This window comes from Oculina patagonica, chromosome 9 (genome assembly GCF_052425735.1).
Source record: "Oculina patagonica isolate OP01 chromosome 9, crgOcupat, whole genome shotgun sequence".
Lineage (NCBI taxonomy): Eukaryota > Metazoa > Cnidaria > Anthozoa > Scleractinia > Oculinidae > Oculina > Oculina patagonica.
This window is the reverse complement of record NC_135766.1, coordinates 107393-125830: the sequence shown is the minus strand read 5'-3', so window position 1 is coordinate 125830 and position 18438 is coordinate 107393. Positions and strand designations below refer to the sequence as shown.

General features: G+C 37.0%; 2 protein-coding genes across 7 annotated transcripts; both read right to left on the bottom strand.

Moving 5' to 3' along the window:
• Nucleotides 1-766: 766 nt before the first annotated feature.
• LOC144665329 (uromodulin-like) lies at nucleotides 767-12032 on the bottom strand. Of its 5 annotated transcripts, none has more exons than XM_078526561.1 (4): nucleotides 11848-12032; nucleotides 2703-3053; nucleotides 2060-2209; nucleotides 767-1510 (listed from the first exon to the last, which is right to left on the bottom strand). In XM_078526561.1, exons 1-4 carry the CDS (start codon nucleotides 11912-11914, stop codon nucleotides 1146-1148), a joined length of 933 nt encoding a protein of 310 aa, XP_078382687.1. In that variant the 5' UTR covers nucleotides 11915-12032; the 3' UTR covers nucleotides 767-1145. The 5 variants fall into 5 exon arrangements, with proteins under 5 accessions (XP_078382687.1, XP_078382688.1, XP_078382690.1 ...); XM_078526562.1 differs by lacking the exons at nucleotides 767-1510; nucleotides 2060-2209; nucleotides 2703-3053 and adding exons at nucleotides 5535-7070; nucleotides 8106-8255; nucleotides 9139-9477; XM_078526564.1 differs by lacking the exons at nucleotides 767-1510; nucleotides 2060-2209; nucleotides 2703-3053; nucleotides 11848-12032 and adding exons at nucleotides 5535-7070; nucleotides 8106-8255; nucleotides 9139-9477; nucleotides 10882-11102.
• Nucleotides 12033-13493: 1461 nt separating this feature from the next.
• LOC144665370 (uromodulin-like) lies at nucleotides 13494-17382 on the bottom strand. Of its 2 annotated transcripts, none has more exons than XM_078526612.1 (4): nucleotides 17256-17382; nucleotides 15944-16291; nucleotides 15065-15214; nucleotides 13494-14325 (listed from the first exon to the last, which is right to left on the bottom strand). In XM_078526612.1, exons 2-4 carry the CDS (start codon nucleotides 16149-16151, stop codon nucleotides 13961-13963), a joined length of 723 nt encoding a protein of 240 aa, XP_078382738.1. In that variant the 5' UTR covers nucleotides 16152-16291; nucleotides 17256-17382; the 3' UTR covers nucleotides 13494-13960. The 2 variants fall into 2 exon arrangements, with proteins under 2 accessions (XP_078382738.1, XP_078382739.1); XM_078526613.1 differs by lacking the exon at nucleotides 17256-17382 and adding an exon at nucleotides 16677-16773.
• Nucleotides 17383-18438: the final 1056 nt, after the last annotated feature.

The window sequence follows — 18438 nt, the reverse complement described above, 5'->3', positions numbered from 1 at the left end:
CTTTTCGGACAATGGAAAAGTCAATGCCCACACAAGCAAAGTAGCTGTATTTAACGGGTGCTTGTACCTAGAGCAAAGTTCGACATTGTATAATGTACACACACAAATAACCAAAGAAAGATTCGGTCCACTTTTTTTTTTTTTTTTTACTTTTGTATGGGAGTTCCCTCTTCCGGACTATGCTATAAGTTTAGCGAGGACGTGAAAACAATACTATGGTTCGTGAAGATGAAATTACTCTTTTCCTTAGTAATTCATTGTGCATTTTAAAATTCCTCTTGTCCAAAATTTAACCCTAAAGTTCTGGTTCGGTTATTCATGTAAGTTTTAATTTTCCAATAATAGTTGAATATTTTAACACTTTTCGTCATTGTTAAAGCATGTTTTTAAACACTCTAGGTCGTTTAATTTCAATAAAGATATTACCATCAGTAAAGCCGACTCGTGCTTCCACCATTCTTAAACTGGACACACCTGCTGAAGTTTGGGTTAGAAACTTAATAAATTTGCAGAACGTAAAAAAGGGAAAGTGAAAACATGGAACCTTTTCAGTCAGTTTAATCTGTATATTTTTTTCTGTCGTTCCCTTTATTAATTTCAAACACCACAAAAAAATAGCAAAGAAAGATACCTCCTTACGGGAGAAATGGAAACCCCGATTCTATATACGTATTCTAGGTAAGTATTAATCGGCTTCCGATCAATCCGCCCAAGCACTACTAATCAAAGACAACGGCAAAAGCGGTGCTGGTGAATGGGAAAAAATCGTTTATTAACAAAAACACTTGGCTCTCAATATGACTGGATTACGTGTTGTTACAATTTTATTGGTGGTGGAACCCCTCCCAGAGGTTTCGTTTTTTAAGGTGCAGCGCAATTATTTTGCACTGTGTAGAAAGCCCTTAGCTTATTCTACAATATGACATAATGAAAAAAATATTTTGTTGACAGTTCCTTCAGTGTTTCGGTGCCTAGACTTTGGAATGCGCTTCCAGCTAGCCTGTGAAATATTAGTTCTATTTTTATTTTTAAATCTCGTCTTAACCCTCGATCGTACAAGCAAACTCAAAGTCCCACAGTCGTGCAAGATAATTGCTTAATTTAAAAAAAGGAAAACGAGTTGTCGTATTGCTGTAAGTGCCACCTTAGTCAGCCCCACAGTAGCGAAGATTACACGAGTGTTCTGGAGGCGTCCCTTTGAAGTAATAAACAAAGAAATCGCCGCAGTTTCGCACTTGGATGTTTATTGTCCAAGTACAGCAGTTATTCCCCCAGTTGAAACAGACCTGCCTCGTGACTTTACCCTCTGTAACTGTTGGGTGAGCACCGTTTAACCAGCCAGGGGCATGGGTTCCACAACGATATGCAGGAACACATGAAGTAGGCATTTTTGTTCCTGCGTCTCCGAGAAATCGAAACCATCCGGGACCAAGCGAGCTGTCACATTCGATAGCGCCACCAGCGGTGTTTTTCCTGCCGCCATCGGTCAGAGCTTGATAGCTTATGCACTCTAAAAAAAATTCCTGTATGTTATAAAACAGAAACAAAATCTGCTTGTTTAGACGAAGCATCGCTTAATTTATTTATTGCTGAATTTTGTCACCTTCCTGTTCAGTAAGATAGCATTAGAGAGGTTAAGCATGACGTTTACGGCAAACGGCAAACGGCAAAAATTAAACTTTTACCGTCTCTCTTCAGTTGTGTATACAGTAGAGTGAAATTATTTGTATTTGCAATGAATTCTAGGTGACATTATTCTATTTTTGTGTGCTTTATTTACGGATTAAAAGAAAATAACTCAAAGTCAGAAGTTATCTTTGCCGTTTGCCGTCTGCCGTTAACGGCACGCTTAACCTCTTTATAAACTTACTAACTTAGACGTAAAGTATGTTTTAACAACTTATGCTAGCATGTCACAAAAAGCCTGACTAACAACGGTTTGAATGAATCAAGTGTTTTAAAAGTTTAAAAAATTCAGCCCAACCCCCACCCCCTTCCCCCAACAATAGTTTCTGCATTTATTTAACGGCATGCCTAAACGCGTACATCGTTTTTATACCTTCTAAATCTAATACGCAGTAAACCTGAGTGCTCGCTCCAGTATTGGTCGGATCAAGCCAGTAATTACCACTGACCGCATCTTCTCCTTCACTCGACTTGATCTCAGTGCATGACTCAGCCGGTAACTCGGGAAAAGAGCCCAGAGGAACTAGAAAGAGATGACGATGTGATTGATTGTTAGCAATAATCACTTTCATAGCTTGTCCTTGATTTATCAACAGTATCTGACATTGTGAACTACAGAGAAAATAATGCCAAGTTACAGTGCGGACGGGTTTAAAAACGTGGTCTTTGGTCTTCGGCCAAATTGTGTAAAGGAGAAAAAAGATCTGCAACATATGCTTTTTTATAAAGATTTTTTTTTTTATAATTATAGCTAAGTATTTTTTTCTAAAGTTGAGACAGTTTTCTTCCTCTTTAAAAGTTTTAAAATTATTTTCTATTAACAAGGTATAATTCAAGCCAATTTCATTTAAAATAAAATAAAAAATTGATCTTCAAGCTCTGAAGTGATTTACAAGCCAACTAAAATTTTATACAAGGCCGTCCACATTCAACCAAAGTTAGCAGTATATGTTGTTGTAAGTTTGAAATCTGCAGTGACACTGAAATAACTCAGACCGATATCTGCAACACGATACCTCTTTTACTGAACCGTGTCATGTAGGCTACATGACTGGCAGGGACAAAATCTTCTGGTCTGGCTTCCTTGGTGCGCTTGTTTAACTCACACATGCCTTCACTGATGCCATAGTTTACGCTTTGGCATCTGAAGTCATCGTTACACGCCTTCATGCACTGATACCAATTTTTGACTTTGGTCTTGTCGAAGGCGTGTCTCTTTAGCATCATGCCGTAGATTGATCTATGATCTTCAGAACATGACTGAGCGGCCACTGTAGAAAATATCTGATACAGAGTGACGAATGCTGCTGTAGCACGAAATGGCCTTCGGAACTTGACCAAAGAGAAGCCGATGGCCATGATAGGGCCTGTACAACAGAAGATGAAACATAAACGTAATGCTGCAAAACCAGTCGAGAGCCTTTAGTTAAATTGAAACTAGACATTCCAAGGACAGAAACTAATGCAACAGACTTTGAACATTTAAAACATAGTTTTACATACATTAAGGTGGCTCGATATAGTTTTTTTTTCTGGGCCATACCTACAATTTGCAATTGGCCTTTAAACGCTCTTCCCTGATAGGATCGATATGAAAATTACACCATATATTGGTTTTAGATTGAAATTTGATTTATATACTTTTTAAGGTAATCGATATTTCCATGACAACGGTAAACAGAAAATCGCCAAATTCCTTATTAATGAAAAATAGTATTTATTTAGTGCTGGCATGATGGTTATAGGTCTAGTTAAAGTAACGTTACAGAAAAACCAACAGCAACCATTTCACAACAACGTTAATTAAACTACGGCAAATTGCCCAAAACTTTACGACAAGAATTAAAGAGCATCCAAAAAACCGAAGCTTTCATCACGTTCATTTTAGTTATTTTGCACATGGATGCTTAATTTATAAATGAAGTTGGGTACGAACACCTTAAAGAATCTGACCCACCCACTTTGCATTGCGCGCCTGTTGTTGTTTACGAGCGCAGAGGCGCACAAAAACTATCGTTTCACGATAACGCTTCTTTCAAAAACAGCGATCGCTCGAAGATCACAAACTGTAGAGAAGCTATAAGAAGCGATACGACTTGTTTCTAGCATTCACATTGCGATACAATCAGATTTCTCACCTTTTTCAATCCGCCATTTTTGGGGCCCCCAAAAAAGCCAGTGAGAGCGACCGAGAAGTAAAATCTGTTTCCATCGCGATCTGAATGCTAGAAACAAGTCTTATCTCTTCTCTTCAGTTTGTTATATTCGAACGATCGCTGTTTTTGAAAGAAGCATCATCATGTTACAATAGTTTTTGTGGTCCTCCGCGCTCGTAAACAACAACAGGGCGCGCAATGCAAAGTGGGTGGGTCAGACTCTTTAACAATGAGCGCTCTCATTTGCACCAGTAGCAAATAAAAATTGATAACTCGATATAAATTCATTTAAAAATTTACCTCATGAAGTGAGCTTCGCAACCGTTTCTTTTTCGTACAGAGGGCCACCATTTTTTTAGAAATTTATGCTATTCTTTTTAAAATATAGTTGTATATCTTAACTTAGAGAAATTGTAACTAATGTGATTTAGAAAAAGCAGGACACATTTTCACAAAATGTGAATAAAGAAATATCTCTGTTCTTAACACTTTTAATTCAAAAACAAAAGTAAAAGATGGTTTAGATTGAAACATTTGTAAATAATTTATTGCGAAATGGAAGAACTGTTTCTTTTTAGCTTGTTTATTAACTTTGTTGTGCTTTCGAAAAAAATAATTGTCATCGCTGTTATTTATCGTTTTTTGCACGAACGCATTTTTTTTTCTTTTTTTTATCATTTTATTATTTTATTTACAAAACTTATTTTACTTTGAGCCTTGTTTTGTGTGTGCCACTTTTTTTTCATAAGAAAAGTTTGATGAATTAGTAGTAAATTGAAAACAAACTTCCGAGTTTCAGCCAAAAGATGGGTACCGTATTTAAATTTACGTTTGCTCAAATGGCTGCAATCTCGCCTCATTTTTTGTATAGCGTTTCAAAAGTTGTTTCCTTGCTGGTAACGACCATTTCTTTGTAGATTTTCAGATCTGTTTTCTCAATTTACTTAGTTCAGGTAAACAGGCTAGGAAATTTTTATTTGGGTTAATAATTTAAAAAGTCGAGAGAGTAGTAAATTTTAATTGTATAAGCATTTAACATTTTTCTTGACACTGGGGTGCCCGCTTTTGAAAACTGCACCCTCATGTCATTTGGGGTTGAAAAGCTATGGAAGTTAAAATTGATTCCACTTTCATCCCAAGCATGCACATTAGCCGTAAAATTGTCTGAAATTATTCGACGACACGATATTATCAAGCTTGTCGGATTCTGCGCGTATTTTAATTTTCATGAACATAAACTCTTTAAGAAAATAATTTCCTCTTGACGTGTCTTATTTTTCAGTGACAACAAAGGCTAAAAAGAGAGGACTTAAAAAACAATTAATGCCATATGTGCTTGGATAAGATTTCCCACGTTTATAAGCTGCAATAATTTTAGATCTCTCTCAAAAATATAAAAATGACAATTCCCTGGTGATTAATTGTACGAACTTTCTCCAGGTGTGGTACCCAATACTATCAAACCTGTTCGCAATTGTATAACCAAACTAAATTACAAAAGACAAATTGAGACCTTTTCGAGAGAAATCAAAAACATTGGAATTTCCTCAAATGTGATTGGTCAATAAACTTCTTTCTTTTTTATTTGTTGTTTTTAATCAGGCGCTGTGCTGTATTCGGTCAGTTATAACAGCCAATAACGCCATTAACTTCTATCAGCTAAATACATCAAGCACAAACTTTGTTACAATAACAGTTTGGTTTATTTCCCGCGCAATTTATGAATGAATGAATGACAATGTATAGTGCATTTACGGAGCTCATTGCACTTCACAATTAGTAATCGACGGACGAGATCGGACATCAGCATATCAGGCAGCTTTGTCAGCCGCTATCCATCCATGTATATGAATAAATCTCGTCCCACTACCCAACCCAAGGATAAAAATCACTACTTCAACTCCATTGTGTGAAAATTGAATTACAAAGACTTACCGTAAGGGATGGTCTTATTCACCTTTGGCACAAAGAAAATTGAGAAACTTAATATCGTGTGGCAAGAAAAAAAAAGAAATTATGATCCTCATCGTGAGCTCACCAATAAGCAGTCAAGGAACCAAAGCTTTTGGTTAGATTAACCATGTTAGATTAACCATATCTGTTTATTTATGTCACTTTACCATCTTTATTAATAAATAGGTATAGCACGTTATAACTGGGGTAATTTCTCAAACAGAGAATACTCAACACTACTCCTCTCAAAGAAGATTCCTTCTGGCTAATTCAAAACTTTGGTTTTATCTTTTTTGGCGATCTACCTGAGTTCATCGTCTCCTACAGCAAAAACGATATTTGATATAAAGCGATCACCAACTGACCCCTTTGAATCTATAAAACGTGCGTTTAACATAGCTTATAAAGTTTTCCTACTGTAAAGTCTACAGGCTAATTCCACAATCACTGTACGTTATTCTTTCTTGTTTCTACAAATATCTAAATTAAATGGAATATATACTTGATAAAACTTTGCAGTGGGTTTTTCTTGAAAGCTAAATTTCAACTACTACTCTTTTTAGCTATTCCAGACGGCTGCATTATTACAATTACAATTACAATTCTTTTTTTTTTTTCGTTTCTTTTGTTTTTAATAGAGTGCTTAAAGGGAAACTAATACAATTCATTTTCAAATAATCCCTTTCCCGTGTTTGTCATATTTATCATTTGAACTCGTTTCATTGTAAAATCAAAAGAACCAAAAAATTAAAAAAAGGCCATTGTGCTAGATAGAAAGACTTGCTCCAAGGCGCTCGATTTGATCAATAAGGTGTCGTGCACGGGGCGATTGAATGCAAACCTACTGACTTCGAGCAAATGAATCCCTTCGTCAGCGGATTGTAATTTTTGTATTGCTATAAATAGCGCTTTAATCTGTACCACAGAAGCGAAGGTGACACTGCTGTTCTGGAGGCGTTCCATTGAAGCAATATACGAAGAAATCGCCACAGTTTCGCACTTGGATGTTTATGGTCCAAGTGCAGCAGTTATTCCTCCAGTTGAAACAGACCTGCCTCGTGACTTTACCCTCTGCAACTGTAGGGTGAGTACCGTTTAACCAGCCAGGGGCATCGGTTCCACAATGTTCCGTCGGAACACATGAGGTCGGCATTTTGGTTCCTGCGTCTCCGAGAAATCGAAACCAACCAGGACCTAGCGAATTGTCACATGCCAGAACACTGGGAGATGTTATTTTCCTGTCACCACCGTTCAGCGTTTGATAATTTGTGCATCCTAAGTAAAGAAAATATATTTCTAAAAAAACACACACATCATACCCCACCTTTGTAGAAGGGGAGAAGAGGGGGTAGGGGGGGGGGGGGAGGTAGGATTGAAACTCCCTCATGGTCTTTATTTTATTAATGCGCAACAAAAGTAGTTTTGTTGGCTGTGACGTCATAAACGTCATATTAAAGCATTAGAGCCACAATCGCAGACTTCACTATTTTCTTAGAAATTCAGAAAACAACTAAAATCGATACAAATCCAGAATGACAGAATGGCAGTGGGATCTAAAATTTACTAAATTGTACAATTTTGTTTAAAGAAATTTCAAAGTTAAGAAATATGTCAAAAATGACCATTTTGGGCTAATCCTGCAACAAAGTGTTACCATTACAGTGTAAATCCTATATCCATAATAACTGAAAAACAGAAGGGGTGGTGGCATCCATTGCCCCCCCCCCCCCCTTTTCCCGCCCATCCCACAGCCTCCTCCCACTTGTGCCCCCGAAGTTAAAACAATATGAGTTGAAACTAAATTATGGTTGAAAAGAGGGCCATTCGGTTAATTTAAATAAAGTATGCCTCGGGCCTGTGTCCCGTGTTTCCTAAGCGTATTCCAGTTTCCGTGGCATTAATTGCTGCGGAATGGGTTGCTAATCCATCGCAGTGCCCAATTCCCCCCCCCCCCCCCCCCCCCCGCAGGAATATTGTTTCTTGCCAAAGAACACGACGTAATGATTTCCCAACTAGGGCTTGAACATGGATAGCTCAATTTCAGTGGAGTCCAGAGCTGTAACAGCTAAGGCTTCGCGCCTCGTACATTGTACCACACGACGAAGACCCAACTTTTTGAATGCTATAACGTAGATAAGCTGCATTCAACGTACACTCTATTTCAAAAGCTCACAATCTCCAGAGTTCCAAGTTATTTGTTGATCTCAACGCACACCTATCGGTAAGTTGTGAAGTTACTGACTTTTCTTAACACGGAAAAATTCGCAAATTTTATTTGTGGGTGTAATAAAATTTACTTAACATACATACCTTCTTCCATACAAATACATGGCGCTTGTATGACTTTGCCTGGTTTGATTGAATAAAGCCAGTGTTTACCGCTGACCTCATTCTCTCCCTCACTCGCGATGATCTCGTCGCAGAACTCAACCGGCAACTCTGGGATGGAGCCCAGGGGAGCTGAAACAATTTTAAAATGAGCTCCACAATTGAATTTCAACAATATTCTCGTATGTTTTTTTCCTAATGTCTTTGAAAATTTTCATCTGCTTCTCTTTCTGCAGTCTAACATGATCAATGGTCCACTTGTTATAATAGCAATTTTATATCAATTGTCCTGTTCAATTTTATAGAACAGAACTTGACATATTACAGGAACGCATTGTAAAAATATGCGGCGACTTTTTTTAAAATATGAGGCAGGATTCCACAATGATTACTAAACACAACTTTCACATGTACAGTAATCCAAGATGGAGGCAAACTACCTAATATGCACAGAGACGGTGCGGTCCATAAGTAGCAGAGAAACCGGTAACTGGCCATGGCACGCATTATGGGGTAATGTAAATGACAGAAATCAGTTACCATGTGAAGAGGCTTAAAAATGTGGAGCTGGAATTTCCAAGGTTAACGTAGCCTGTGTAGCTGGCGGTATTGTTGGGTATTAAAGCGTATTAAAGCGTTGTAAAGCGCCCACCAGCAAGCGGCGAAGCCGCGTCAACATGCGGCACAGCCGCGAGTGGCTTGGGGAGGAGAATATACCCAACAATCCCGCCAGCTACGCAGGCTAAGGTAAACGTAATGTTCCACCAAACCTAATGGTAGTCTTTTAAAATTTACCTAATTTTGCAAAATAACAGTAATATTGATCATTTAGGCGCAAATTATTATTGTTTTAAATAAACAAACTATTTTTAGCTCTGTTTAGTTTTAAAATGCTAGAGGCAGTCATTACAAGCCAATATAAATTCCACACTGTGCCTTCAAGACTCAACCAGAATATGTATGGAATCTGCAGCGAAATAGAAAGAACATAGACAAACATTCTGCTTCACAATACCTCTTTTGCTAAACCGTGTCATGTAAGCTACATCACTGGCCGGAACAAAATCTTCAGGTTTGGCTTTCTTGGTGCGTTTGTTTAATTCGCACGTGCCTTCACTGACGACATAATTTACGCTTTGGCATCTGATGTCATCGTTACATGCCTTCATGCACTGAGGCCAGTTTCCAACTTTAATTTTGTTGAAGACGTGTCCCTTTAGCATCATGCCGTAGATGGATCTATGTTCTCCAGGACATGACTGAGCAGCCATTACAGAAAATGTTTGCCAAAGAATGAGAAACGTTGTTATACTTCCTTTGGGACATGGCAAAAAGTAACCAGGTGGAAACGGACCTGTACAACAGAAAAGGACTAAATAAATACATTGTAAAGAAACAATTTGTAATCCTAACATTCAGCCAACGCAAAGGACACAGACAATCCAGTGAACCAATCAAAACTCGAAGCAAATACATATAGCTGGCACGAAGCGCGGGAAAACGTGCGCGAGCGAGTCACGATTGGTTTTGGTTTTAGTTCTGATTGGCTGAGAAATTAAAGTGGCGCGAAATTTTTAAGCCAATCACTGAGCGCAGCAATGCAAAATCAAAGCAAACGCAATTTACTTTCGACACTCAAGTGAAAACCGCTCTAATGTGTTAATTTATCTTAGCTAAGAAGAATTGTTAGTGAAACTCTCTAATTAAGCTAAGCTCTTCTTAAAACTAATTAATTCGGCTGAGTTGCCATTTTGCGACTGAAAATGGGTGCCGTGAGTAAGACACTGCAAAATGTTTATACCCAACTATTTATCCATATCAAGCACAATGTGCCAAATTCAAATAAAGTGAATCAAGGCGTCAGTTTTTGGTTGCGTATCTCACACGTCTTTAAAAGTTAACTGTTGGGATAAAGTTGTAAACAATTTTCTATTGAAGCATTTTGACGTCGGTTTGTCTGTTTAAACTGAATCGAAGCAGCTTTAACTAGAGCTATATCAATTACGCGAGCTTCAAGGACGAAGAAACGATTCGTTGTGCGTGTTATAAAAACTGTTTTCTCTCCTCTCAATCACTATACAAGGTTCTGGAACAAGGTTCATAAACCACATAAGCGGTCCACAGCCCCATATCGATGAGCCAAGAAGTTTCAGTTCTTTAAAAACAATTTCTAGCACCAACAAAAAAGTTTGGTTTGAGATTCGAAAGCTAAACTCAATAAACAAGATCTACAAATGACTTAAGCGGTCCTCAGTCCCATTTTGCTGGGGTTTTTTTGGAAAAAACTGATGAGCTGTTTTATTCTAACTCAAATGTTTATGAAATGCCCTTCAAAACTGATAATGGCAATGGAAAATTTAGGAACAAAGAAGACGGCGTTTTCGCGAAAAACAGCTATAGGGAAATGCGTTTATAAGTCAAAGAAAAATAGACTATTCAAACAGATTAATAATGAATGAATCTTTGACTGTTTTCTTTTAACATTTAAAATTCTCTCTTCACTCAAAGAAGCGAACTTTGTTACAAATTACTGCAATCTATCTTCCTTGCTTGCATAGCGTTTGAAAAAATGAATTCTTGGTGGTTACGAATAATTTATGTAGATTTTCAGATTAATGTTTAACCTTGCTTAGTTTAGCCAAACGGACAATTTCATTTAGGTTTGATTGTTTAAAGACGAGAAAATGGAAGTTTAAGTTGTATAAGCATTATAACACTCAGTATAATCAAGCTTATCGTTAAATGCAATGAAACTGACATACTGCTATTTGGAGTGTTTTGTGATGAATCCTTAATGACCAAGTGTTCTTCGATAGTGCATCTAGATCTCTACACTTTGTGTTTTGTCAATAAACTAACCCGAGGTGTTTTTGAAAACCCCTTTTCGTACTCTCGAAATTGAATTGGCACGAGTTTATAATAGAGGTTCACACGGAGAAAACAACGTCATGCCATCTGGGTTGGTAAAGCTATTAAAGTTAAAGTTGATTCAACTTTCATCCCGAGCAAATTGTCACAAATATTTTGATTACACGATATTCTCAAGCTTGTCGAATTCTGCACGTATTTCAAGTATCATTACATATTAAACTCTTTAAGAAAATATTTTTTTTCTTGACGTGTCTTGTGTTTCGCTAACAATAAAGGCTAACAAGAGGGGTTTATAAAAACAACTTAATGCCATTATGTGCTTGAATAGATTTCTCACGTTTATAAGCTGATATTGTTTTAGATCATTCCCGAAAATATGAATATGAAAATATGCCGTGAAGTTGTAAAACAAAATATTTGACGTCACGTTTTTTTTTATTCATTTTTTATTATTTTATTATTTTATTATTTTATTTACAAAACTTATTTTACTTTGAGCCGTGTTTTGTGTGTGCCACTTTTTTCATATGAAACGTTTGAAGAATTAGTAGCAAATTGAGAACAAACTTCCGAGTTTCAGCCAAAAGATGGGTACCGTATTTAAATTTACGTTTGCTCAAATGGCTGCAATCTCACCTCATTTCTTGTATAGCGTTTCAAAAGATGTTTCCTTGCTGGTAACGAACATTTCTTTGTAGATTTTCAGATCTGTTTTCTCAATTTACTTAGTTCAGGTAAACAGGAAATTTTTATTTGGGTTAATAATTTAAAAAGTCGAGAGAGTAGTAAATTTTAATTGTATAAGCATTTAACATTTTTCTTGACTAGAATAGAGAAAAAAACACATACGTACCGCTTTTTGAAGTGCTTTGTGAGGAATCCAAGCCAATGATATTCACTTGTACGCTTTGAGGATACATGCATAAACTGGAGTTGTTTGTGCTGAGCCTTATTCGACTTCTCGGAATTGAATTGATACGAGTTTATGATAAAGGTTCACCTGGGGTGCCCGCTTTTGAAAACTGCACCCTCATGTCATTTGGGGGTGAAAAGCTATGGAAGTTAAAATTGATTCCACTTTCATCCCAAGCATGCACATTAGCCGTAAAATTGTCTCAAATTATTCGATGACACGATATTATCAAGCTTGTCGAATTCTGCACGTATTTCAATTTTATGAACATAAACTCTTAAGAAAATGATTTCCTCTTGACGTGTCTTGTTTTTCAGTAACAACAAAGGCTAACAAGAGGGGTTTCCACAAACAATTACTGCCATATGTGCTTGGATAAGATTTCCCACGCTTATAAGCTGCAATAGTTATAGATCTCTCCCGAAAATATAAAAATTACAATTTGTCAAATACGTATTTGGTGATTTCCCCTGGTTTTTAATTGTATACATATCATTTTTATATTAAAATACGCTTGTTGGAGATTTGAACTTTCTCCGGATGTGATACTCAATACTCAATACTAAGAAGATAAATTTCATATCTTCAAGCAAAAACATTGTCTCCTTTTCTTAATTTGTTAAAAATAATTCAAACCTGTTTGCAATTGTATAACCAAACTAAATTACAAAAGAGAAATTGAAACATCTTCATGATAAATTACAAACATTGCAATTTCCTCAAATGTGATTGGTAAAAAAACGTATTTATTTTTAACTAATTATTTGTAATCGGGCTGTGTGCTGTATTCAGTCAGTTACAACAGCCAATCACGTCGTTAACTTCTGTCAGCTAAATCCATCAAACATAATTGGTTACAATCACAGTTTGATTTATTTCTAGTGTAATTTATGAATGAATGAATAACAATGGTTCTTGTATAGCGCATTTACAGAGCTCATAGCACTTCACAATTAGTAATCAACGGACGAGATCGGACATCAGCATATCAGACACCTTGTCAGCATCTATCCGTCCATGCATATGAATATATCTCGTCCCAATACCCAACCCAAGGATACACTTCTCAAATCGCTACTTCAACTCTATTGTGTGAAAACTGAATTACAAAGACTTACTGTAAGGGAAGGACTTATTCACCTTTTGGCATGAAGAAAATTAAGAAACTTATTATCGTGTGGCAGAATAAATCAAATTATGATCCTCGTCGTGAGCCCACCAATAAGCAGTCAAGGAACCTAAGCTTTTGGTTAGAATAAGCACATGTGTTTATTTACGTCGGCACTTGTGAAAACAGCTTTGTCTTGATTATTAAATAGGTATAGCAGGTTATTATTGGGGTAATTTCTTAAACATAGAATGCTCAACATTACTCCTCTCAAAGAGGATTCCTTTTTGCTAATTTAAACTTTGGTTTAATCTTTTGAGCGATCTACCAGAGTACACTGTTTCCTACGGCAAAAACGATATTTTATATAAAGCGATATATCACCTACTGACTCCTTTGAATCTAAAAAGACGTTTGTCAATCATAGCTTATAAACTAAGTGCTTTTGCTACAGTAAAGTCTACAGGCTAAAAAATGCCACATTTATTGTTATTCTCTTGTTTCTACAAATATCTTCATTAAATGGAATGTATATACTTTACATCACTTTGCAGCTTTTTTTACCTTGAAATCTAAATTACAACTACTCTCCTTTTTTGCTATTCCAGACGGCCGAATTATTACAGTTACAATAACGTTTTTTTTTTTTTTCGTTTTCGTTTGTTTTTAATAGAGTGCTTAAGGGGAAACTAATAAAATTTATCATCGAATAATCCCTCTCCCGTGTTTGTCATGTTCACCATTTGAACTATTTTTGTTGTGAAATAAGAAGAACCAAAAAATTAAAAAAAAGGCTATATTGCTAGATAGAAAGACTTGCTCCAAGTCGATCGATTTGATCTTTAATGTGTCGTGCGCGCGGTGATTAAATGCAAACCTACTGACTTAGAGCAAATGAACACCTTCGTCAGGGGGTTGTTATTTTGTATTGCTATAAATTGCACTTTAATCTGTACCACAGTAGCGAAGGTGACACTGGTGTTCTGGGGGTGTTCCATTGAAGCAATATACGAAGAAATCGCCACAGTTTCGCACTTGGATGTTTATGGTCCAAGTGCAGCAGTTATTCCTCCAGTTGAAACAGACCTGCCTCGTGACTTTACCCTCTGCAACTGTAGGGTGAGTACCGTTTAACCAGCCAGGGGCATCGGTTCCACAATGTTCCGTCGGAACACATGAGGTCGGCATTTTGGTTCCTGCGTCTCCGAGAAATCGAAACCAACCAGGACCAAGCGAATTGTCACATGCAAGAACATTGGGAGCTGTTATTTTCCTGTCACCACCGGTCAGCGTTTGATAATTTGTGCACCCTAAGTAAAGGAAATATATATCTTTAAAAAAATCACATCATACCCGACCGTTGTAGAAGGGAAGAAGAGGGGGGGGGGGGGGGGGGAGTTGGCTGTGACGTCATAAACGTCATATTACGGTGGCATCCACCCCCCCCCCCCCTTCCCGCCCATCCCACAGCGTCCGCCCACTTGTGCCCCCGAGGTTAAAACAATTTGAGTTAAAACTAAATTATGGTCAATAAGAGGGCCATTCGGTTAAGTTAAATAAAGTATGCCTCGGGCCTGTGTCCCATCTTCCATAAGCGTATTCTAGTTTTCGTGGCATTAATAGACTATGACGAATTGCTGCAACATGGAATGCAAATCCATTGCAGTGCCCCCCTCCCCCACCCCCCAGCAATAAAGTTTCTTGCCAAATAACACAACGTAATGATTTCCCAACTAGGGCTCGAACTTAGACAGCTCAATTTCAGTGGAGTCCAGGGCTCTAACAGTTAAGGCTTCGCGCCTCGTACATTGTGCCACACGGCGAAGACCCAACTTTTTGAATACTATAACGTAGATAAGCTGCATTCAATTTACACTCCATTTCAAAAACTCACAATCTTCAAAGTTCCAAGTTATTTGTTTATCTCAACGCAAACCTATCGGTAAGTTGTGAAGTCAGTGACTTTTCTTAACACGGCACAATTCGCAAATTTATTTGTCGGTGTAATAAAATTCACTTAATGACTGACACGTTATGTAACTTGAATACCTTCTTCCATACAAATACATGGCGCTTGGATGACTTTGCCTGGTTTGATTGAATCAAACCAGTGTTTACCGCTGACCGCATTCTCTCCTTCACTTGCGATGATCTCGTCGCAGAACTCAACTGGCAACTCGGGGATGGATCCCAGGGGAGCTGAAAACAATTAAAAACGAGCTTTACAATTGAATGATAAAATATTTCAGTTATAATTTCTTCCTAATGTCTTTGAAATCTTACAACTGCTTTTCTTTCAGCAGTCCAACATGATCAATGGTCAATTTGTTATAACTGCAAATGTCCAAGAAAACTCAACAGTTCAATTTTATAGAGCAGTAACTGAACGCATATTACAAGAACGCATTGCACAAATATACGGTGACTATTTAAAAGATGAGGCAGGATTTCACAAGAATAACCAATCACAACTTTTACTCGTACAGTAATCAAAGATGGAGGCAAACTGTCTGGCATGCGCAGAGACCGTGCGGTCAATAAGTAGCAGAGAACCTGGTAATTAGCATGACATGCATTATGGGGTAAGGTAAATTATAGAAATCAGTTTTAATGCGGAGAGGCTTAAAAATGTGGAGCTGGAATTTCCAAGGTCAGCGTGATGTTCTACCAATATGCTGCAAAATAAAATATGCGACAAAACACTGATATTAAAGTATACCTCCCAAAGCTGTAGTAGTCTTTCAAAATTACTTTAATTTCGCAAAATAACGGTATTATTGATTTTTTTTGAATAAGCGAACTATCTTTTAGCTCTGTTTAGTTTAAAAATGCTTCATGAAGTAAATTACAAGCTTAGACTCAACCAAAATATGTGTGAAATCTGCAGTGAAATTGAAAGAGCACAGGCCAATATTCTGATCACAATACCTCTTTCACTGAACCGCGTCATGTAAGCTACATCACTGGCCGGAACATAATCTTCAGGTTTGGCTTCCTTGGTGCGCTTGTTTAATTCGCACATGCCTTCACCGATGACATAATTTACGCTTTGGCATCTGATGTCATCGTTACAAGCCTTCATACACTGAGGCCAGTTTATGACTTTGGTCTTGTTGAAGGCGTGTCCCTTTAGCATCTTGCCGTAGATGGATCTATGTTCTCCAGGACATGACTGAGTGGCTGTTACTGAATTTTTTTTGCCAAAGAATGAGGAATGTTGTTATAGCAATATACCTCCCTTGGGACATGACCAAAAGTAACCGGATGGTGAGGGACCTGTACAACAGAAAAGGAGTAGATAAATATATTGATAAGAAACCAGTTGTAAGCATGTTTCAACATTCAGTGTTTAGTGTCTAGAACATAGAGGTCAGCTGTTTAAAAAACATACATCATCTTTTTTGTTGCATAGCATTATTTATAATTTCTCTAGTTAAGAAGAATTGATAGTGAAACTCTCACTCTCGTTCCGAAACATCCGTTCAACAACTGGAAATCAAACGCCCTCTGCCGATGTAAGTTACAAGCAAAATTGGTAAAAGAGAATAACTCAAGATGGCGAATCGCGAGGGGAAAAAATAAAGTAAATAAAATAAACTTAAGCTTAAATATCATCGACAACAATGCACACCTAAGCAAACAAAGATTTCAGATGGCTCACCTTTGCAATCAAATTAAGATACTGCCATCAGTTGGCCTTCTGTAACGATCGCAAAAGTGACGACACTGATCGGACTTCTTCATTACTCAAGTTGAAGCTTTAGCTAGTCTGATATTGCGGACCGTATGTCGATTTTGAATACACGTACAACGATAAAAAAAACTTCTGATACAGTACATTGCTTTCTTTCGACTCGTCACAGACAGTTTTATCGAAATGTGTTTTCAAGTCAAAGAAAAAAGCTATCTCTACCGATTAATTATTAACGAATCTTTACTGTTTTCTTGTAACATTTAAAATTTACTGTTCACAGCAAACAAGTCAACCTTGTCCAATTTTTTTCAATTTATCGTCCTTTTTTCACAGCGTTTTTAAAGATGTTTCTCTGGTGGTTACGAACAATTTTGTGTAAATTTTCAGATCATTTTTTCATTTTGCTAAGTTTAGCTAGACAGTCAATTTCACTCAGGGTTGATTGTTTAGAGTCGAGAAAATGAAAATTTAAATTTATAAGCATTATAACACTCTTAGTACAATAGTTTTGTTAGACTGTTGACCGCTAAATTCATACATACCTACCTCTTTTTGGAGTGTTTTGTCATGAGTCCTTAAGGACCAAGTGTTCTATGATAGTGCATCGCCACATTTAAGGGTTTATAAACTAACCCGAGTTGTTTTTGATAACCCTTATTCGTATTCTCGTAATTGAATTGTCCCTAGTTTATTATAGAGGTTCACCCGGGGTGCCCTCTTTTGAAAACAACGTCATGTCATTTGGGTTCGAAAAGCTATGAAACTTAAAGTTGATTCAAGTTTCTTTCCGAGCAAATTGTCATAAATTATTTGATCACACGATATTATCAACCTTGTCGAATTCTGCACGTATTTCAAGTATCATTTACATAAACTCTTTAAGAAAAGAATTTCCTCTTCACGTGTCTTATGTTTCGGTTAGAATAAAGGCTAACAAGATGGGTTTTCAAAAACAACTTAAGACCATATGTGCTTGAATAGATTTCCCACGCTTATAAGCTGCAATGGTTTTAGATCACTCCCGAAAATATGAATACGAAAATAAGCCGTGAAGTTGTAAAACAAAATATTTTGAAGTCACGATTTTCTCAAGTTTGTCAATATTTCTATATATTGTCATTATCATTTTACATAAACGCGTTAAGAAAAGAAGTTCTTGCTAATTTGATGCGTCTTGTTCAACTCGAGACTTGAAAAATGAATATTATACATCCATGCACCATGGATTTTTCTCTGTTTTTCTCAAACTCATTAATAATTCATCAAGTTAAAACAAAGAAAATTATAACCGTGACGGTGGTTTGGAAACCCGATCTTAATTGGCATAGATTTTTACGATTTTTTTTCTCCGTTTACTCCGTAGTTTTTGTTTCGATTGAGAAGATATATCAAACACTCGAGACAGTGTTTCATCGGCTATCCAAACACCTCGAATTTCGTCAAAAATACTCCGCTGCGCGTCGTATTTTCAACTCTCTTCTCGGTGTTTGGATATCCAGATGAAACACTGCCTCTCGTGTTTGATATATTACGTCAGAAATGTTTCAAACTGTGTTCACATACATTCCCATATTAACCATTTCGGCAACATAAATTAGGCGCATTTTCGCATATAGGAGTTTTGTTTCAGTTGAATTTGGTGAAACAAGGATGTTTGTCTCATGGAACAACGATTAATCCAAAGTGCTGACACGAATTGTTTTCAGAGGAACTCGTAAGAATGATGTTT

What these genes read in the sequence shown, in the direction of transcription:
- LOC144665329 (XM_078526561.1), bottom strand. Translation starts at nt 11,914, where the DNA reads ATGTATCCTCAAAGCGTACAAGTGAATATCATTGGCTTGGATTCCTCA. An exon ending in ACAAAGCACTTCAAAAAGCG is followed by an intron (nt 3,054 to 11,847) that starts GTACGTATGTGT and finishes TCTGTTGTACAG; the next exon opens with GCCCTATCATGGCCATCGGC. An exon ending in CTGCGTATTAGATTTAGAAG is followed by an intron (nt 1,511 to 2,059) that starts GTATAAAAACGA and finishes AATTTTTTTTAG; the next exon opens with AGTGCATAAGCTATCAAGCT.
- LOC144665370 (XM_078526612.1), bottom strand. Translation starts at nt 16,151, where the DNA reads ATGCTAAAGGGACACGCCTTCAACAAGACCAAAGTCATAAACTGGCCT. An exon ending in GACGCGGTTCAGTGAAAGAG is followed by an intron (nt 15,215 to 15,943) that starts GTATTGTGATCA and finishes AATTGTTTTCAG; the next exon opens with CTCCCCTGGGATCCATCCCC. An exon ending in ATGTATTTGTATGGAAGAAG is followed by an intron (nt 14,326 to 15,064) that starts GTATTCAAGTTA and finishes TCCTTTACTTAG; the next exon opens with GGTGCACAAATTATCAAACG.